General features: G+C 52.1%; 1 protein-coding gene across 4 annotated transcripts in view; it reads right to left on the reverse strand.

The window, feature by feature from the left end:
* The window catches only part of BMP2K (BMP2 inducible kinase), a 402,471-nt gene that overhangs the window by 273,280 nt on the left and 106,940 nt on the right, over positions 1–22,251 (reverse strand). For all 4 annotated transcript variants that reach the window (XM_029600312.1, XM_029600318.1, XM_029600326.1 and 1 more), the window contains exon 5: positions 13,956–14,077. In XM_029600312.1, coding sequence (XP_029456172.1) covers positions 13,956–14,077 — 122 coding nt within the window. The remainder of the gene's footprint in view (positions 1–13,955; positions 14,078–22,251) is intronic.

Genomic DNA, 22,251 nt, shown 5'->3' on the forward strand with positions numbered 1-22,251 from the left:
AGGAGACAGAGTGTTTTACCTGTCTGTGAGGTATAGCGGAAAAACTATAACAGGAACACCGGTGCATGCGCACTGCAAAAGCTCTTCGAGCTGAGAGAGTAAGCTCCGCCTCATGACATCACAGATGACGTCACCCACGCTGCATTGCTAAATGCCCTGCTTATCAACTGAAAAAGACCTTAACTCAAAATCATTTATTCTTGATCTGCTAGAGATGCATCAGCCACAACAAATATGCTTAGATGGTACTCCTATTCTTTCTGAAATACGGAGTCTCGGGGTATACTTGGATTCTGAATTGACAATTAAGCAACAGATTCATCATGTGGCCAATGTAGTTTTTTTTATAAACTTAAGTTGGTAAGACCATTAAAGTGTTTACTGCCTCCTAGCTCTTTTCGCACAATGGTTCAATCACTGGTCTTGTCTCACATGGATTATTGCAGTTCCTTGTATGTATGTTTACCATACAAACTCATGCATGTGTTACAGCTTGTGCAGCATGCTACTGCTCGCTTGTTAAATGGCCTCCTGTGATGGGAGCATATTACACCTATATTAAGAGATTTACATTAGCTCCCAGTAAAATGGAGATCAAAATTTAGGCTCTTAGTGATTTTTAAACTTCTCACTGATGATTAATCATTTGTTTTAAGGTACAGTATTGGCTGGTACACTCCTTCTAGAACTTTGAGTTCAGAAGGAACGCATTTGGTACAAACACCCTCAGTTTGGAATTTTAAGCTAGAGCAAACAAGTCCAGAGCATTTTCGTATGCAACTCTTTCAGCATGGAATAAGTTGCCTGTAAAGTTGAGAGAAATGCAGGATGTGAAACTTTAAAATAATTAGCTTTAAACTGTATTCCATAAAGATGCATATGGGTGAAGAGGTCAATCACATGAGAGTTGTATGCTGTTTTTATATTTTATTTTAATGTTTTATTATAGGATTGTATTTTAATTTCTATTTTATGCTGTTTGTGATATATAATTTTATGATTGTTAACATTGTTATCCACACTGGACAAATTTCTCAGGAAGCTGCAGAATAGACATTTTAAATAAATGGTTGCAATAGGGGACAACCTTGCACTTGCTCAAAAAACCTTCTAAAAGCTCGAAGTTGTGTAGTCAAGCTTCCAACCAGGGATCTGTCCCCTAACATCACTCACCTTTGAGGACTTACATGCTGCTGTCCTCTGAGAACACCCACTACAATTAAGTAACTTACATTTTACCACAAAGCAGCATGCAAGGAAAAGGAGCATATAAAGGGAAAAAAAACCACACACACACACAATGCATAAGGTTCCACAAAAAAATGTTGAGATTACTTACCTGATAATCTCCTTTTCCTTAGTGTAGACAGATGGACTCAGAACGAATGGGTATAGTATCCGCGTGCTAGCAGTTGGAGACGGATCTGACGTCAGCACGGGTGTATATATACCCCCACAGGAAGCGTAGCAACTTAGTAATCTTCCTTGCAAAAGCTGTTATGGATGTGTGTACTGACGTTCAGTGAAAAGTGAAACAGGATTCCCCTGACCGATTGATAGTAGCTGGGGACCGCCAGCATTCCCAACCGGAAGGCGCTGACACCTGGTAGAGTGTACGCTCTTATGGAAACAGATGACATGGCTTACCTTGAATCGGTGAAACCCAGGTACACAGGCAGCTGGGCGGGATGCTGAGTCCATCTGTCTACACTAAGGAAAACGAGATTATCAGGTAAGTAATCTCAACATTTCCTGTTGTGTAGCCAGATGGACTCAGAACAAATGGGATGTACAAAAGCTTTACTCCCAGCCTGGGCAGGAGGCTGCCTGAGGACCATGTAGGACCGCCCTCGCAAATGCTGTGTCCTCCCTGGCCTGGACATCCAGACAGTAGAACCTGGAGAAGGTATGGAGGGAGGACCACGTCGCCGCTTTACAAATTTCTGCAGGGGACAGCATCCTGGATACTGCCCAAGATGCCGCTTGGGCTCTGGTAGCATGAGCCTTGACTTGTAGAGGCGGAGACTTCCCGGCCTCTACGTAAGCTGCTCTGATAACTTCTTTAATCCAGCGGGCGATGGTGGGCCGAGAGGCCGCTTCCCCTTGTCTTTTCCCGCTGTGCAGGGCGAACAGATGGTCCGTCTTTCGTACTTCTTGTGTCATTTCTAGATATCTGGGCAGCATTCTGCCGATGTCGAGATGGTGTAGCAAACGCCCTTCTTCAGATTTCTTCAAACCCGCTGTGGTAGGCAAGGATATAGTCTGGTTAAGGTGAAATTGTGAGACCACTTTAGGTAGAAAGGAGGGAACCGTGCGAAGATGGATAGCCTCTGGAGTGATTCTGAGAAAGGGATCACGGCAGGACAGTGCTTGTAGCTCTGAGACGCGGCGTGCTGAACAGACTGCCAATAAGAACACCATCTTCAAGATTAAAGAACGGAGAGACAGGCCCCAAAGGGGTCTGAAGGTGGATCCCGCAAGGAAATCCAAAACAAGGTTGAGGTTCCACAAAGGCACTGGCCACTTCAGTGGCGGACGAATGTGCTTAACTCCTTTCAGGAAGCGAGACACATCTGGATGCGTGGCAATGGTCTTGCCATCCCTCCTGGGACCATAGCAAGACAGTGCAGCCACCTGAACTTTGATGGAGCTGAGGGAGAGACCCTTCTGAAGCCCATCTTGCAGGAAATCCAGAACAATAGGGATTGTGGTCGCATGTGGATTGGTGCCATGAGAGTCGCACCATGCTTCAAATATTCTCCAGATCCTTACGTAGGTGAGGGAAGTGGAAAACATGCGGGCTCGGAGGTGTGTATCTATCACAGGCTCCGAGTAACCCCCTTTTCTTTAGTCTAGCCCTCTCAATGGCCAGACCGTAAGAGAGAATTGAGCTGAATCCTCGTGGAGGATGGGACCTTGACTTAGAAGGTCCCGGAGCGGAGGCAGGGGAAGGGACTCCCCTGCCAGTAGTCTTCTCATGTCCGCGTACCAGGGTCTTCTTGGCCAGTCTGGTGCCACTAGAAGAACTAGGCCCCGGTGTTTCTGAATCTTGTGGATGATGGCGCCCAGCAGAGGCCACGGAGGAAAGGCATATAGCAGAGTCCCTGGAGGCCATGGCTAAACCAGGGCATCGATTCCGTGTGAGAACGGATCGCGCTTGCGGCTGAAGTATCTGGGTACTTGAGCATTGGACTTGTCCGCCAGTAAATCCATGTCCGGAATCCCCCAGTGATCACAATCATCTGGAAGGCTGTGGGTGACAGCTGCCACTCTCCCGGATTTAGGCTCTCTCTGCTGAGGAAGTCTGCCGTGGTGTTGTCCTTCCCGGCAATGTGGACGGCGGAGATGTCCTGAAGAGTCGCCTCTGCCCAAGCCATCAGTGGGGCGATCTCCAGAGATACTTGTCTGCTTCTGGTTCCGCCCTGACGGTTGATGTATGCCACCGTGGTGGCGTTGTCGGACATCACTCTGACTGCTCTGTTCTTCAGTCTGTGAGCAAATCGAAGGCATGCCAATCGGACTGCCCGAGCCTCTAGACGGTTGATGTTCCACGCTGACTCTTCTCTGTTCCACCGCCCTTGTGCGGTGAATTCTTCGCAGTGTGCTCCCCAGCCGCTCAGGCTGGCATCTGTGGTGAGCAGAGTCCACATGGGTGAGGACATCTTCGACCCCCTGCACACGTGGTTGGACTGCAACCACCACCATAACTGGGTCCGTACTTTGGCTGGCAAAGGAAGGTGCGTGGAATAGTTCCGCAAGCGGGGGCTCCAGCGAGATAGCAGGGAGTGTTGTAACGGTCTCATATGGGCCCTTGCCCAAGGTACCACTTCCAGGGTGGATGCCATGAGGCCGAGAACCTGCAGATAATCCCAAGCTATGGGCCGACTGGCTCCCATCAAGTACCGGATACGCGTCTGAAGTTTTAACCTTCTCTTGGTAGTGAGACTGTGTCCGCCTGGGTGTCAAACTGTACTCCCAGGTATTCCAGCGACTGGGAAGGCTGTAGGCAACTCTTGCTGAGGTTGATTACCCAGCCCAAGCTTTCCAGAAGGGTGATCACTCTGTCGGTTGTCCGATGGCTCTCCTCTCATGATTTCACCCTGATCAGCCAGTCGTCTAGGTAGGGATGGACCAGGATTCCTTCCCGCCTGAGTGCCGCTGCTACCACTACGACCACCTTGGTGAAGGTCCGCAGTGACGTGGCCAACCCAAAGGGCAGAGCCCGGAATTGGAAGTGGCGTCCTAGAACCTTGAAGCGTAGGTAGCGCTGATGATCCGGATGGATCGGGATATGCAGGTAGGCTTCCGACAAGTCTAAGGCCGTGAGGAATTCTCCTGGCTGTACTGCGGTCTTGACGGAGTGCAGAGTTTCCATGCGAAACCTCGGGACCCTTAAGTATCGATTGACTGACTTGAGGTCCAGTACGAGCCGAAAGGTGCCCCCTTTCTTGGGTACCATGAAATAAATGGAATAGTGTCCAGAATTCACTTCCCATGCAGGTACTGGGATGATGGCTTTCAAGGACAGGAGCCTCGCCAGGGTAGCTTCCAATGCTGCCTTCTTGTGTATGGGACATGAAGATTCCACAAACTTGTCCGGAGGGAGATGAAAGTCCAGACAATATCCCTCTCGGATAATGGTGAGGACCCACTGGTCCGACGTAATCTCGACCCATCTGGGGTAGAAGAGGGTTAACCTGCCCCCTATGGCTCCGTCCTCCAGATGAATCAGCAGATTCTCATTGTGAGGCGCGGCCGGGACCTGAGCCCAGGCCTGCTCCCCTCTTGCGCTGCTTGGTCCGAAAGGACTGATTCCTGGCCTGAGGATGAGGCGCCTGGTAGCGACTCCTGTAGGGAGTGAAGCGCTGTGAGCTTCTGCCCCTGGAGGGCCTTGAAAGGCGTGCTGGTTCCTTCTGACCCGATCTTCCGGCAGTCGAGGTACTGGCGAGGCGCCCCATGTGCTGGCCAGTCTATCAAGGTCGCTATCGAACAGGAAAGAGCCCTTAAAGGGCAATCTGGTGAGGCGTGTCTTCGAAGGAGCATCAGCCGACCATTTCCGGATCCAGAGCTGCCTGCTGGCGGCTACGGAAGATGAAATCCCCTTGGCTGTTGTCCAGACTAGGTCTGATGCAGCATCCGCAAGGAACGAGAGAACTGACTCCATGTTTGCTGCTGAAGCAGTGTTCCTGACCTGTGACAAACAGGAATGCATCATCACTGTGCAGCAGGTTGCGATCCACAAAGATAGAGCTGCCACCTCAAAAGTCTGTTTCAGAATGGCGTCCAATCGCCGGTCATGAGGCTCCTTGAGGGCCGCCCCCCCTTCAACTGGAATGGTAGTGCGCTTGACCACAGCGCTAATCCAGGCATCCCCCTGAGGGCACGCCAGCAGCTCCTGGATAGCCAGTCCCAGGGGGTACATGCCTGTCAGGGCCTGACCCCCTTTGAATGAGGCCGCTGGTGCAGCCCATTCTAAATCTATCAGTTGTTGTGCCGCTTGCAAGAATGAAAATTGGCGGGCTGTAGGACGAAGACCTTCCAGCAGGGGGTTCTGCGCGGAGGGTACCTTCTCTATGGCTCAATCCCTGAGGGAAGTTCCCCCTCGTCTGGGAGTTCGGACTCGTCCGGTGAAACCTCCGGGTCTGACTGATCCGGACTGTCTGAAGGCGGGAGGTCCGACACACAATAAGGGCGTGAAGGTCCCGGAACAGGATCCGCTGGAGCCGTAACCGCAGCAGCAGCCGGACCAGCAGAAACAGCAGGGCCTGGACAGGAAGCTGTTTGCATCTGTACAAAGGCATGAATCCCCTTAAAGAGATCCACCCAGGAAATGGAGGCGGTCTCTAACCGCCGGGGTACGAGATCCCCCGGGATTCCAGGTTGGTCGAGACAGCCCGCTAAATCCGGGGTGGCCCCTGGAGAACTGTCAGCGAATCGTGGCTGAGACTGGTCCTGACCCGAAGCTCCCACGGCCTCCTCACATTGGGCACATAGGGAATCTGGCTCTTCACTGTGCGTGGCTCTAAGCTGGCATGCAGAGCAGAGGCCGAGGGCTTTAATGCCGGAGGCAAGAGGTGCCCCTGCTGAAGCCGCTGAGGCGTTCTGTGCCATTGAATAATAATAAGCGGCAGCAATATACGCTTTAATACAACAGGCGCTCAATAATATGCGGCAGCAATATACGCTTTAATACAACAGGTGCTCAATAATATGCGGCAGCAATATACGCTTAATAGAACAGGCGCTCAATACAACAGGCGCTCAATAATAAGCGGCAGCAATATACGCTTTAATACAACAGGCGCTCAATAATATGCGGCAGCAATATACGCTTTAATACAACAGGCGCTCAATAATATGCGGCAGCAATATACGCTTTAATACAACAGGCGCTCAATAAGAAGCGGCAGCAATATACGCTTTAATACAACAGGTGCTCAATAATATGCGGCAGCAATATACGCTTTAATACAATAGGCGCTCAATAAGAAGCGGCAGTAATATACGCTTTAATACAATAGGCGCTCAATAAGAAGCGGCAGCAATGTTGGGATTACTACCTGATAATCCCCTTTTCCTTAGTGTAGACAGATGGACTCAGTACAAATGGGATAGTATCCGCGTGCTAGCAGTTGGAGACGGATCTGACGTCAGCACGGGGGCGTATATATCCCCACAGGAAGCGTAGCTATTCAGTAATCTTCCTTGCAAAAGCTGTTATAGTGTACTGACGCACAGTTAAAAAGTGAAACAGGATTCCCCTGACCGATTGATAGTAGCTGGAGACCGCCAGCATTCCCAACCGAAAGGCATGGACACCTGGTAGAGTGTATGCTCTCATGGAAACAGATGACATGGCTTACCTGGAAGCGGTGATACCCATGTATGCAGGCAGCTGGGCGGGATGCTGAGTCCATCTGTCTACACTAAGGAAAAGGGGATTATCAGGTAGTAATCCCAACATTTCCTGGCGTGTAGCCAGATGGACTCAGTACAAATGGGATGTACAAAAGCTTTACTCCCCACCTGGGCGGGAGGCTGCCTGAGGCCCATGTAACACCGCCCTGGCAAATGCTGAGTCCTCCCTGGCCTGGACATCCAGGCGGTAGAATCTGGAAAAGGTATGGAGGGAGGACCATGTCGCCGCTTTACAGATTTCCGCAGGCGATAGCATCCTGGATTCCGCCCAGGATGCCGCTTGAGCTCGGGTAGAATGAGCCTTGACATGTAGAGGCGGGGTTTTTCCAGCCTCTACGTAAGCTGCCCGGATAACTTCCTTGATCCAGCGGGCGATGGTGGGCCGAGAGGCCGCTTCACCTTGTTTCTTCCCGCTGTGCAGGACGAACAGATGGTCCGTCTTTCGTAGGTCTTGTGTAAGTTCCAAATATCTGGGCAGCAATCTGCCAATGTCGAGATGGCGCAATAAACGCCCTTCTTCAGATTTCCTCAGCCCCGCCGTGGTAGGCAAGGTTATGGTCTGATTAAGATGAAACCGTGAAACCACCTTAGGTAGAAAGGAGGGAACCGTACGAAGATGGATAGCCTCTGGAGTGATCCTGAGAAATGGATCCCGGCAGGACAATGCTTGTAGCTCTGAGATGCGGCGGGCTGAACATACAGCCAGCAAGAATACCATCTTCAAAGTGAGGGAACGAAGAGACTGGCCCCGAAGGGGTCGAAAGGTGGATCCCGCAAGGAAATCCAAAACAAGGTTGAGGTTCCACAAAGGCACAGGCCACTTCAGTGGCGGACGAATATGCTTGACCCCCTGCAGGAAGCGAGAAACATCCTGGTGCCTAGCGATGGTCTTGCCAGCCCTCATGGGACCATAACAAGACAGCGCAGCCACCTGAACTTTGATGGAGCTGAGGGAGAGACCCTTCTGAAGGCCATCCTGCAGGAAATCCAACACAATAGAGATCATGGTTGCATGTGGATTGGTGCCATGCGAGTCGCACCAGGCTTCAAATACTCTCCAGATCCTGATGTATGTGAGGGATGTGGAAAACTTGCGAGCTCGGAGGAGGGTATCAATCACGGGCTCCGAGTAACCCCTCTTCTTCAATCTAGCCCTCTCAAGGGCCATACCGTAAGAGAGAATTGAGCCGGATCCTCGTGAAGAATGGGACCTTGATGTAGAAGGTCCCGAAGAGGAGGCAGGGGAAGGGGCTCCCCTGCCAGTAGTCTTCTCATGTCTGCATACCAGGGTCGTCTTGGCCAGTCTGGCGCCACTAGAAGGACTAGGCCCTGGTGCCTCTGAATCTTGCGGATGACAGCGCCTATCAGAGGCCACGGAGGAAAGGCGTACAGTAGAGTCCCTGGAGGCCACGGCTGAACCAGGGCATCGATTCCGTGTGAGCACGGGTCGCGCTTGCGGCTGAAGAATCTGGGTACTTGAGCATTGGACCCGTCTGCCAGGAGATCCATGGCCGGAAACCCCCAATGATCCACAATCATCTGGAAGGCCGTGGGTGAGAGCTGCCACTCTCCCGGATTTAGGCGTTCCCTGCTGAGGAAGTCTGCTGTGGTATTGTCCTTCCCGGCGATGTGGACGGCGGAGATGTCCTGAAGATTCACCTCCGCCCAAGTCATCAGAGGGGCGATCTCCAGAGACACCTGTCGGCTTCTGGTTCTGCCCTGACGATTGAGGTATGCCACCGTGGTGGCGTTGTCGGACATCACTCTGACCGCCCTGTTCCGCAGTCTGTGGGCAAATTGAAGGCAGGCCAATCGGACAGCCCGGGCCTCTAGACGGTTGATGTTCCACGCCGCCTCTTCCCCGTTCCACCGCCCTTGTGCGATGAGTTCTTCGCAGTGTGCGCCCCAGCCGCTTAGGCTGGCATCCGTGGTGAGCACAATCCACGTGGGTGAGGACATCTTCGATCCCCTGCTCATGTGGTTGGACTGCAACCACCACCGTAACTGGGTGCGCACTCGGGCAGGTAGAGGTAGGTGCGCGGAGTAGGTCCGCAGATGGGGGCTCCAGCGAGAGAGCAGGGCGTGTTGGAGAGGCCTCATATGGGCCCTCGCCCAGGGCACCACTTCCAGGGTGGATGCCATGAGACCAAGAACCTGCAGATAATCCCAGGCGGTGGGTCGACTGGCTCCCATCAAAGACCGGATATGCTGCTGAAGGTTCAATGTCCTCTTGGCGATGAGACTGACCGTGTCTGCCCGGGTGTCGAACTGTACTCCCAGGTATTCCAGGGACTGGGAAGGCTGTAGGCAGCTCTTGCCGAGGTTGATAACCCAGCCCAGGCTTTCCGGAAGGGCTATCACTCTGTCGGTGGTCCGAAGGCTCTCCTCTCGAGACTTCGCCCTGATCAGCCAGTCGTCTAGGTAGGGATGGACCAGAATTCCTTCCCGCCTGAGCGCCGCCACTACTACTACCACCACCTTGGTGAATGTCCGTGGCGATGTCGCCAACCCAAAGGGCAGGGCCCGAAACTGGAAATGGCGGCCTAGAACCTTGAAGCGTAGGTAGCGCTGATGATCCGGATGGATCGGGATATGCAGGTATGCCTCTGACAGGTCTAATGCCTTGAGGAATTCCCCTGGCTGTACAGCGGCCTTGATGGAGCGTAGAGTTTCCATGCGAAACCGCGGGACCCGTAAGTAGCGATTGACTGACTTGAGGTCCAGGACGGGCCGAAAGGTACCCCCTTTCTTGGGTACAATGAAATAGATGGAATAATGGCCAGAATTCACTTCCCAGGCAGGTACTGGGATGATGGCTTTCAAGGACATGAGTCTTGCCAGGGTAGCTTCCAATGCTGTCTTCTTGTGTGCGGGACACGAAGATTCCACAAACTTGTCTGGAGGGAGATGATGAAAGTCCAGATAATATCCCTCCCGGATAACGGCGAGAACCCACTGGTCCGATGTAATCTCGACCCATCTGGGGTAGAAGAGGGTCAACCTGCCCCCTATGGCTCCGTCCCCCAGATGAATCGGCGGATTCTCATTGGGAGGCGCGGCCGGGACCTGAACCCGGGCCCGCTCCCCTCCTGCGCTGCTTGGTCCGAAAGGACTGATTCTCGGCTGGAGGACGTGGTGCCTGGTAACGACCCCTGTAAGGAACGAAACGCTGGGAACTCCTGCCCCTGGAGGGCCTTGGAAAGGCGCGCTGGCCCCTTCGGAACCGATCTTCCAGCAATCTGGGCACTGGAGAGGCGCCCCATGCACTGGCCAGTTTATCAAGGTCGCTGCCAAATAGAAAGGAGCCCTTGAAGGGCAATCTGGTGAGGCGGGTTTTAGAAGGCGCATCAGCCGACCATGTTCGGATCCAGAGCTGCCTCCTGGCCGCTACGGAGGATGAAATCCCTTTAGCGGTTGTCCGTACCAGGTCAGATGCCGCATCCGTAAGGAACGAAAGAGCAGATTCCATGTCCGCCGCTGGAGCGTTGTTCCTAACCTGTGACAAACAGGCACGCGTCACCACCGTGCAGCAGGTGGCGATCCGTAAAGATAAAGCCGCCACCTCAAAGGCCTGACGCAGAATGGCGTCCAGTCGATCATGCGGCTCCCTGAGGGCCGTCCCCCCTTCAACTGGAATGGTAGTGCGCTTGACCACCGCGCTAATCAAGGCGTCCACCTGAGGGCACGCCAGCAGATCCTGGATAGCCGGTGCCAATGGGTACATGCTCGTCAGAGCCCAACCCCCTTTGAAGGCAGCCGCTGGAGCCGCCCATTCTAAATCAATCAGTTGTTGCGCCGCCTGTAAGAATGGAAAATGGCGGGCTGTAGGACGAAGACCTTCCAGTAGGGGGTTCTGCGCAGAAGGTATCAAAGCGCTGGGACCTGTAATATCCAATTCCGCCAGACACTGAGACACCAGGTCGGAGAGATCCTCCTTAGGGAAGAACCGCCTCATGGTTCGATATGGCTCAGTCCCCGGAGGGAGGTCCCCCTCGTCCGGGAGTTCGGACTCGTCCTGCGAGACCTCCTGGTCTGACTGATCTGGGCTATCCATCGGTGGGAAGTCCGCTCGCGATAAGGTTGTGAAGGCCCAGGAACAGGATCCGCAGGAGCTGCCACTGGAGCAGCCGCCGCAGGCGCAGCCACCGCAGGAACCGTAGGGCCTGGATGGGCAGCCGTTTGCATCTGAACAAAAGCATGAATTCCCTTAAAGAGATCCACCCAGGAAATGGAAGCAGCCTCTAAGCGCCGGGGTACAAGGTCCCCCGGGACGCCGGATTGGTCGAGACTGCCCCCTAACTCCGGGGTAGCCCCTGGGGAACTGTCCACAAAACGTGGTTGAGACAGGTCCTGGCCCGAGGGTCGCAGGGCCCCCTCACATTGGGCACACAAAGAATCTGGCTCATCCCTGCGCGTGGCCCTAAGGTGGCATGCGGAGCAGAGGCCAAGGGCTGCAATGCCCGAAGCAGGGGGAGCCGTTGCTGAAGACTCCGCAGCTTTCTGATCCATTGAACAAAAGGTGCTCACAAATAATATGCGGCAGCAATAGGCGCTTAATAGCAATAGGCTCTCAATAGCAATAGGCGCTCAATAGCAATAGGCGCTCAATAGCAATAGGCGCTCAATAGCAATAGGCTCTCAATAGCAATAGGCGCTCAATAGCAATAGGCTCTCAATAGCAATAGGCGCGCAATAGCAATAGGCGCGCAATAGCAATAGGCGCGCAATAAGAAGAGGCGGCAGCAATATGCATGCAAGAGGCATTCAATACGCATTCAGCAATAAGCGGCCAGCAATATGCTCGTAATAGACAGTCAAAAAGCTTTCAGTAATAAGCGGTCAGCAATATGCTGTTAATAGGCATTCAATAAGCTTTCAGTAATAAGCGGTCAGCAATATGCCGAAACAAAGTCAAGGAGGAAAAAAAAAGCCGCGCCTATTACGGGCGCGGAGTACCTGAGCCAGGCCCTACGAGGGCGTCCTCCACGGCGTGCCACGCCGCCGATCCTCTGCGCTTCGGAGACCCGTAGGAAGAGACGTACTCCGTACCAGGTTCAGCGCGTCCCAGCTGGAACTTAGGCGGTCTCCGGCTGCGGGGGAAGGGATCACCTCACCACCGCAATTTGAGGAAATGCACCCGCTACCTCGTCCACGCCGGGACCGAGGGCCTCGTATACCTCACACGGACTGCGTCCGGGGACTGTGTCACTGCCGCGCTTCAGCAGGACCGAGGACTTTCCCACCGGGGGAGCACGGTAATCACCCCGGGAGCTCGCTGGGGGAGGAACCCGTGGGTATCTACCGCAGGAGCGAGGGGCTCTAAGTCGAAGAGACAGGAAAAACGAATCTAGAATGAGAAGAAAAGAGAAAAATTAAAGTAGTCTTGGAAAGCACACTCAACTAGCGTGCAGGCACTCCAAACTGCTTTGGAGACGGAAATTACTGAATAGCTACGCTTCCTGTGGGGATATATACGCCCCCGTGCTGACGTCAGATCAGTCTCCAACTGCTAGCACGTGGATACTATCCCATTTGTACTGAGTCCATCTGGCTACACGCCGGGAAATATACGCTTAATACAATAGGCGCTCGATAATATGCGGCAGCAACATACGCTCAATACAACAGGCGCTTAATAATATGCGGCAGTAATATATGCTCAATGATATCCAATATGCTCTCAGCAATATGCGGCTAGCAATATACGCTCAATGATATGCAATATGCTCTCAGCAATATGCGGCTTAGCAATATACGCTCAATGATATGCAATATGCTCTCAGCAATATGCGGCTTAGTCATAGACCTGCGCCTATCATGGGCGCTCAATACCTGAGTAAGGCCAACAAAATGGTGCCCTTCCACGGCGTGCCGCCCACAGGCCACGCCGCCAATCCTCAATCCTCGGAGACCAAAGAGTAAGAGATGTACGCCTTACCTGATCCTCGGCGCTTCCCGGCTGCGGGGGGAGAGGGCAAGTACCTTCACCGCCGCGCTTTGAGGAAATGCACCCGCTGCCTCGTCCACGCCGAGACCGAGGCACCTCGTTCGCCCCTCCCGAGCCTTGCCCGGGGGCTACGTCCCTGCCGCGATTCGGCCACCGGACCGAGGACTTAAACCTCCGGGGGATCACGGAAATCACCCCGGGAAACTCAACTGGGGGAGGGACCTTAGGGTATCACCGCAGGAGTGAGGGGCTCGATGGTGCTGTAGAAGTTTTCGTAAAAAGAAAGTAGAAAGTAGATTTGGAAACACGCTCAGCGAGCGTGCAGGCTCTCCAAACTGCTTTGGAGACGGAAATTACTAAGTTGCTACGCTTCCTGTGGGGGTATATACACACCCGTGCTGACGTCAGATCCGTCTCCAACTGCTAGCACGAGCATACTATACCCCAGTGTTTCCCAACCCTCTCCTGGAGGCACACCTAGCAGGTCAGGTTTTCAGGATTGCCGCAATAAATATGCATGAGATTGATTTGCATACCCTGGGTCTCCAATGTATGCAAATCTCTCTCATGCATATTCATTATGGATATTCTGAAAACCTGACTGGTTAGGTGTGCCTCCAGGAGAGGGTTGGGAAACACTGCTATACCCATTTGTTCTGAGTCCATCTGGCTACACGACAGGAAAGCACAGTTTTCCAATCTTGTTTAAATACAAATCTGTGATTTTTCTTCATTTATACCATGATTGAAGAGGAAATTTAACTTCTTAAAGGGAAGGAAGGATAAAAGTGTACCTATGGGATAGGATTTTTGACAAACTTTACAGTGTTCATTAATTCATGTTCTCTTAAGTTTCCTTACGTGTATTTAGTAAACCCAGCAACACAACTCTTACAGTTTTCAGATAAAATACAATCATTCTCAGACTATACATTTTAGTTTGAATTATGGAATGGCAGAAATAACTGCACAAACTCTTTTCAATCTAAGGCATGATTAATCCATTTATTTATCTAATGAGCACCAGATGTTGGTTAAACATTACTTTTTAATAAGAGCATAAAATAAATACAAGAAAATAAGAACTTACTTTTTCACATCTTCCTCTACTGAGTTAACCCCATCTTTTTGAGGATTAAGGAATTTATTTGTAGCACTTCCAAAGTCACAAAGGACATAATTTCCATTGTCATTTAACAAAATATTTTCAACCTTTAAAAAACAAAAAACAAAAAAAACCTAACATGGTTGAAAACTGACAAACATACAAAACTTATTAACAGACTGATATCAGACAGGGGTATAGGGGTGACTGCTAAAGTTGGTGGTGCACCAGAAAATTTGCCATTATGTGCCCTAGAACCCAGTACACCCTCCTACATTTCTCTGTGAGCACTACTTTCTTTGATGCAAAAAGCCTATCAAATTTATGCTCACAGCAACCCAATCTTTAGAGGGAAAATTAGCTAATCCCTTAAAATAATTGTCTTATCTACTAATAGCAGTTATATTAAAATGTGAATGAGAAAATATTTTCTGCAAGCCATTTCAAAATCGCTTTCTGTATGCAAGTGAAATTAGTAAAGAGCAAACTTCTATTAAAAATAGAAATGGCTTTATCTTGAGGTGTCAGTCAAGAAAGGTGAGTACACACAAAAGTGAAACTGATTCTTAGTTGAGTTGAAAATGAGGCAGCCGAATATCACAGCAGGTTGGATGTAGAAGGAGTTGGGATTCAGCTGGAAACAAGTTCTTTAAGACAGATTGTCCATAGGCTGAATCTTGTCACCCTTCTTTGTCCAAACAGTAATGAGCTGCAAAGGTGTGAAGAGAACTGTAGAGATTACTTACCTGATAATCTCGTTTTCCTTAGTGTATGCAGATGGACTCAAAATAAGTGGGTATAGTGTGCTCGTGCTAGCAGTTGGAGACGGATCTGACGTCAGCACGGGTACATATACCCCCGCAGGAAGTGCAGCAATTCAGTAATCTTCCTTGCAAAAGCTTTATGGATATATGTGTAACTGACTAATCGATTAAATGAACAGGATTAACCTGACCGATTGATAGTAGCTGGAGACCGCCAGTGTTCTCAACCGGAAGGCGTCGACACCCGGCAGGGTGGAAGCCCTATATAAGGAAACATGGCTTACCGTGAGTCGGTGAATCCCCATGTCTACCAGCAGCCGGGCGGGATGCTGAGTCCATCTGCATACACTAAGGAAAACGAGATTATCAGGTAAGTAATCTCTACATTTCCTAGCGTGTAGCAGATGGACTCAAAACAAGTGGGATGTACAAAAGCTACTCCCGGACTGGGTGGGAGGCTGCCCGAGGTCCATTTAGGATTGCCCTCGCAAACGCTGTTGTCCTCCCTGGCCTGGACGTCCAGACGGTAGAATCTGGAGAAGGTAAGGAGGGAGGACCACGTCGCCGCTTTACATATCTCTGCAGGCGACAGCATCCTAGTTTCCGCCCAGGAGGCCGCTTGCGCTCTTGGTAGAGTGAGCCTTGACCCATAGAGGTGGTGGTTTTCCTGCCTCTACGTAGGCCGCCTTGATAACTTCTTTGATCCAGCGGGCGATGGTTGCCCGTGAGGCCGCTTCCCCTTGCTTCTTCCCGTGGTGAAGGACGAACAGGTGTTCCGAATTTCGTACTGCTTCTGACATTTCCAGGTATCTGGACAACAGCCTGCCGATGTCGAGATGGCGTAGTATTCGACCTTCTTCCGACTTCTTCAAACCTTCCGTGGTAGGCAAGGATATGGTTTGGTTGAGGTGGAAGTGTGAGACTACTTTAGGTAAGAAGGAAGGAACCGTGCAAAGATGGATAGCCTCTGGAGTGATTCTGAGAAACGGGTCACGGCAGGACAGCGCTTGTAGCTCTGAGATGCGGCGTGCTGAGCATACGGCCAGCAGGAACACCATCTTCAAGGTTAACAAATGGAGGGAACAGGCCTCGAAGGGGTCTGAAGGCGGGTCCCGCTAGAAATTCCAAAACTAGGTTGAGGTTCCACAGGGGCACTGGCCACTTCAGTGGCGGGCGAATGTGTTTGACTCCTTTCAGGAAACGTGAAACGTCTGGGTGTGTGGCAATGCTGTTGCCGTCATTCCGGGGACCGTAGCAGGATAGTGCTGCCACTTGAACCTTGATTGAATTGAGGGACAGACTCTTCTAAAGTCCATCTTGCAGGAAATCCAAAACGATAGGGATTTTAGCGGCATGTGGATTGGTGCTGTGAGTGTCGCACCAGGCTTCAAATACTCTCCAGATCCTTATATATGTTAGTTATGTAGAGAACTTGCGTGCTCGGAGGAGTGTATCTATTACCGGCCCAGAGTATCCCCTTTTCTTCAGTCTAGCCCTCTCAATGGCCAGACCGTAAGAGAGAATTGAGCTGGATCCTCGTGGAGGATGGGACCTTGCCGCAGCAGGTCCCTGTGTGGAGGCAGGGGTAATGGATTCCCTGCCAGTAGTCTTGTCATGTCTGCGTACCAGGGTCTTCTTGGCCAGTCCGGGGCCACTAGAAGAACTAGGCCTCTGTGCGCTGAATCTTGTGTATAATGGCGCCCAGCAGGGGCCATGGAGGAAAGGCATATAGCAGGATCCCCCAAGGCCATGGCTGTACCAGGGCATCGATCCCCTGGGATAGAGGATCCAGCCTGCGGCTGAAATATCTGGGTACTTGAACGTTGGACCTGTCCGCTAGTAGGTCCATGCCCGGCGTCCCCCACTGATCCACAATTATCTGGAAAACTGTGGGCGACAGCTGCCATTCCCCCGGGCTTAGGCTTTCTCTGCTTAGGAAGTCTGCCGTGGTGTTGTCCTTCCCGGCGATGTGGACGGCGGAGATGTCCTGGAGATTTGCTTCCGCCCAAGTCATCAGGGGGGCTATTTCTAGGGATACCTGTCGGCTTCTGGTTCCGCCCTGTCGTATGCCACTGTGGTGGCGTTGTCCGACATCACTCTGACCGCTCTGTTTCGAAGTCTGTGGGCAAATCACAGGCATGCTAGCCTGACTGCCCTTGTCTCTAGTCTGTTGATGTTCCACCCCGACTCTTTTCTGCTCCACCGCCCTTGGGCGGTGAGTTCTTCGCAGTGTGCTCCCCATCCGTTCAGGCTGGCATCTCTGTAGGGAGCAGGGTCCAGGTTAGGGAGGACATTCGTGACCCCCGGCTCATGTGGCCGGGCTGTAACCACCACCGTAGCTGATTCCGCACTCTGGCTGGTAGAGGTAGGTGTACGGTGTAGTTCTGTGATCGTGGGCTCCACCGAGATAGGAGGGCGCGTTGTAATGGTCTCATACGAGCCCGCGCCCATGGTATCACCTCCAGAGTGGATGCCATGAGGCTGAGGACCTGTAGATAATCCCAAGCTGTGGGCCGGGTGGCGCTCAGCAGGGCCAGCAGACGATTCCGGAGCTTTGATCTCCTCCTGGAGGTCAGACTGACCTTGTCTTCCTGGGTGTCGAAACGGACCCCTAGGTATTCCAGCGACTGAGAAGGCTGTAGGGAACTCTTGTTCAAGTTTACTACCCATCCTAGGTTTTCCAGAAGAAATATAACTCTGTTGGTTGCCTGGTGGCTCTCCTCCGGTGACTTTGCCCTGATCAGCCAATCGTCCAGGTAGGGATGGACGAGAATTCCTTCCTTCCTGAGTGACGCCGCCACTACTACTATGACCTTGACCGCGGCGCGGTGGCTAACCCGAAGGGTAAAGCTCGGAACTGGAAGTGCTGATTCAGGACTTTGAAGCGCAAATAGCGCTGGTGATCCCGATGGATTGGGATATGCAAGTAGGCTTCCGACAGATCTAGGGATGTGAGAAACTCCCCTGGCTGTACTGCATTCTTGACAGACCGCAGAGTTTCCATGCGAAAGCTGGGGACCCGTAGGTGTCGGTTGACTGACTTGCGGTCCAGGACGGGCCTGAAAGTGCCCTCCTTCTTGGGTACTATGAAATAAATGGAATAATGCCCAGAATTTTTCTCCCATGCAGTCACTGGGATAATGGCTTTTAGGGACAGGAGCCTCCGCAAGGTAACTTCTAGTGCCGTCCTCTTGAGGGGTGAACAAGGAGATTCCACAAACTTGTCCGGCGGGGGCCGAAGAAAGTCCAGGTAATACCCTTCTCGGATGATGGCTAGGACCCACTGGTCCGAGGTAATCTCGACCCACCTGCGGTAGAAGAGGGTTAGCCTGCCCCCTATGGCTGCTACCCCCGGATGGGTCGGCTGATTGTCATTGCGGGGTGCGGCCGGGACCAGAACCCGAGCCGGTTCTCCTCTTGTTTTGCTTAGTCCGAAAGGGCTGGTTCCTGGCCTGAGAACGAGGTGCTTGGTAGCGAGCCCTGTAAGGGTTGAAGCGCTGAGAGTTTCTACCTCTGGATGGCCTAGGAAAAGGGCGCTGGCTCCTCCTTGACCTGTCTTCTGGTAGACGGGGTAATGGAGAGGCGCCCCATTTATTAGCCAGTTTCTCGAAGTCGCTGCCGAACAGGAGGGATCCCTTAAAGGGCATTCTTGTGAGACGTGTTTTGGAGGAGTCGTCGGCCGACCAATTACGTAGCCAGAGCTGTCTCCTGGCTGCCACTGAGGATGACACTCCCTTGGCTGCCGTACGGACTAGGTCGGAGGCTGCGTCAGTGAGGAACAAGAGAGCTGATTCCATCTCTTCTCCCGGGGTGTTGTTCCTAGCCTGTGATAAACAGGAACGCGTCACCACGGTGCAGGTCGCAATTCGTAGGGACATGGCTGCCACCTCAAAGGCTTGTTTCAGAATGGCGTCCATGCGCCGGTCATGTGCATCCTTGAGGGCCGCCCCCCCCCCCCCCCCTCCACCGGAATGGTGGTGCGCTTCACAATTGCGCTAACTATGGCGTCTACCTTGGGGCACGCCAGCAGCTCCTTGGTTGCCGGATCTAAGGGGTACATGCCAGACAAGGCCTGACCCCCTTTGAATGAGGCCTCCAGCGCATTCCATTCCAGATCGATTAGCTGCTGTGCTGCTTGTAGGAGGGGAAAATGGTGAGCCGTTTGGCACAGGCCCTCTAACAGGGGGTTCATTCTAGGTTCCCCTGGGGTGTCATGGCCCGGGATAGCCAGTTCCGACAGGCATTGAGAAACCAGGCCTGGGAGATCCTCTTTCAGAAAGAAGCGTCTCATGGTCCGATATGGTTCTATTCCCGAGGGAAGTTCTCCCTCCTCGGGGGGCTCGTCGTCTTCCTCAGAGCAATCTGAATCCCCATAAGTGGGGCTTCCGGGTGGCGAGTGGCCGTGCCTAGGTCTTGAGGGTCCAGGGGCCGGGTCATCCGGTACGTATGGACCCGTTCGGGGATGAGCCTGCATTCTGACAAAGGCATGAATCCCCTTGAATAATTCCACCCAGGAGAGCGAAGCAGGATCTGGCCTTAGGGGCACCAGGTCTCTCGGGTTCCCTGGCTGCTCACCGCGGCCTGCTAGGTCCGGGGTGTTCCCTGAGGGACTGGCAAGTGCGCTGGGCTGGGACCGGTCCTGGCCTGGAATTCCCAGGGCCTCCTCACATTGGGCACATAGGGAGTCTGCTTCCTCGCTCTGTGTGGCTCTGAGGTTGCATGCTGAGCAGAGGCTTAGAGCTCTTATGCCTGATTCTGGAGGTGCCGGCTCTGCGGACGCATGGGCTCTCTTACGCTCCATCTCGTCTGTTATCTCCTCCCAGCTGGAGTCTGCGCTTTGTAATAGGAGCGAAATATGTGCGCCTACCAATATGCGCTTATCCACGTGCGCTTATCCACGGGCGTGTAGCAACGGGTGCGTAGCAACGTGCGCCTAGCAACGTGCACCCTGCAACGTGCGCCCTGCAACGTGCGCCTATCTTAGCAACGTGCGCTTTTCAACATGAATCCAGGTGACTTCAATGTACGCCTCTATCGAATATGCGCCCAAGATTTTCGGGCGCCTAACACATATGCCCTTCGCCTGTGCGCTCAGTCTGGCCTGAGCGCTAGAGCGCGGCGATGAACCAGGGCAGAAGGCGAGCAGGCAGGCAAGATGGCGACCTCCTTTGCGGGTTGCCAAGTAGGCAGACTCCGCTGATCCTCGCTTCCTCGGAGACCAAGTAAAGATGTACGCCTTACCTTGTCTTCGGCGCTTCCCGGCTGCGACCCAGGCGGTCTCTGGCTGCGGGGGGAGAGGATGATTACCATCACCGCCTCGCTCGAGGAAGTGCACCCGCTGCCTCTAGGCCGTGCCCGAACTCATCTCGCTCGGGGGCCAAGTCCTCGCCGGGACAGAGGCTGCCTCTAAGCTGCGCCCGAGCCCTTCTCACTCGGGGGCTAGGTCCCTGCAAGTCGGCCACTGGACCGAGGCTCTTACCTCCGAGGGACCACGGAAATCGCCTCGGGAAACTCAACTGGGGGAGGGACCAAATGGTATCACCGCAGGAGTGTGGGGCTCGTCTTCAGGTAGGTTTCTTCTATGAATTTAGTCGTTAGAATTTGGAAAGAACGCTCAGCGAGCGTGAGGTAGCTCCAAACTGCTTTGGAGACGGAAATTACTGAATTGCTGCACTTCCTGCGGGGGTATATGTACCCGTGCTGACGTCAGATCCGTCTCCAACTGCTAGCACGAGCACACTGTACCCACTTGTTTTGAGTCCATCTGCTACACGCTAGGAAATCCATACATATGTCAAGAATTGGCACTGAACGGTAGTGTGCTACTGAAGTTGACATTGCTCTTACTGAATGCGCCTTTACTCGCCCTTGGAGAGGAAGACCTGCTTTTTCATAGCAAAACTGTATGCAATCTGCTAGCCAACTGGATAGAGTACATTTACCCACTGCTTTACCCGGTTTGTTTGGATCAAAAGATACAAAGAGTTGAGTGGATTTTCTATGGACTGCAGCGCGGTCTATGTAATATGCTAGCGCACGCTTACAGTCCAAAGTATGTAATGCTCGTTCTCCTTCGTGACAATGAGGCCTTGGAAAGAATGTGGGTAAAACTATGGATTGGTTCAAGTGGAATTCCATAACTACCTTGGGGAGGAATTTTGGATGTATCCGGAGAACCACTCTGTCATGTAGGAATTTTGTATAGGGTGAGTACGTGACAAATGCTTGTAACCCACTAACCCTTCTAGCCGATGTAATGGCTATGAAAAAGATAATCTTCCATGTAAGAAATTTAAGATCTCAGGAATTCATGGGTTCAAAGGGAGAATGCATGAGCCTTGTTAAGACCAGATTCAGGTCCCATTCTGTGACTGGTGGCCGAATTGGTGGTTTAATGTGAATTAAGCCTCTCATAAATCTACTGACCAGAGGATGTATGGATATTGGTTCATCTCCCATCTTGTTATGGTAAGCTGAGATTGCACTTAGATGCACTCTGACAGATGAGGTCTGGAGACCAGAGTCTGAGAGATGGCATAAATAGTCTAGTAGAGACGTTGTGGGGCAGGAGAAAGTGTCAATGTTCTTTTTCGTGCACCACAAGGTAAACCTTTTCCATTTCGAAGAATAATTCTTTCATGTTGAAGGTTTTCGTGAAGCTATCAGCACTTGAGATACATTGGTTGAAAGATTGAGTGGTTGTAAAATTAAGCTTTCAACAACCATGCTGTCAGAGAGAGGGATTGAAGGTTGGGATGGCACAACCAACCCTGATCCTGAGTTATGAGTTTGGGAGCTACACCCAGGCGAATTGGTTCTCTGATCGAGAGGTCTAGAAGCATGGGGAACCATACCTGTTGAGGCCAATACGGGGCTATGAGTATCATGGACTCCTTTGTCCTGTTTCAGCTTCACTAGAGTTTTGGTTATGAGCGATATCAGAGGATACGCGTATACAAGGCCTGAGTTCCAAGGGCGAGCAAAGGCGTCCTTGGCTGGCTGGTTTTTCTGTTTGTGTAGAGAACAGAATCTGTCCACTTTGTGATTCAGGTGTGATGCAAAGAGGTCTATAATTGGTTGCCCCCAATGTTGGAATATCCTGGTCGCTACTGAGGGATCCAGGGACCACTCGTTTGGTTGGAACTGACGACTGAGGCGAACTGCCACTACATTGTGAATGCCTGCCAGATAAGTGGCCCGGAGAAATATGGAATGTGTTAGGGCCCAGTTCCAAATCTGTGTGGCTTCTTGACAAAGGAGATACGAGCCCATACCTCCCTGTTAGTTGATGTACCACATAGCTACTGTGTTGTCCGTTTGGATCAGAACAGTCTTGTGTGAAAGGCAGTCCTTGAACGCATGCAGTGCATAACGTATAGCTCGAAGTTCCAGAAAATTGATTTGAAATGTTGCTTCAAGTTTTGTCCAAGTACCCTGGGTTTGAAGACTGTTTATGTGAGCTCCCCAACCTAAGGTGGATGCATCTGTAGTTAAAGTTATCTGTGGGACTGGTTGCT

Source organism: Rhinatrema bivittatum, chromosome 1 (genome assembly GCF_901001135.1).
Source record: "Rhinatrema bivittatum chromosome 1, aRhiBiv1.1, whole genome shotgun sequence".
NCBI lineage: Eukaryota > Metazoa > Chordata > Amphibia > Gymnophiona > Rhinatrematidae > Rhinatrema > Rhinatrema bivittatum.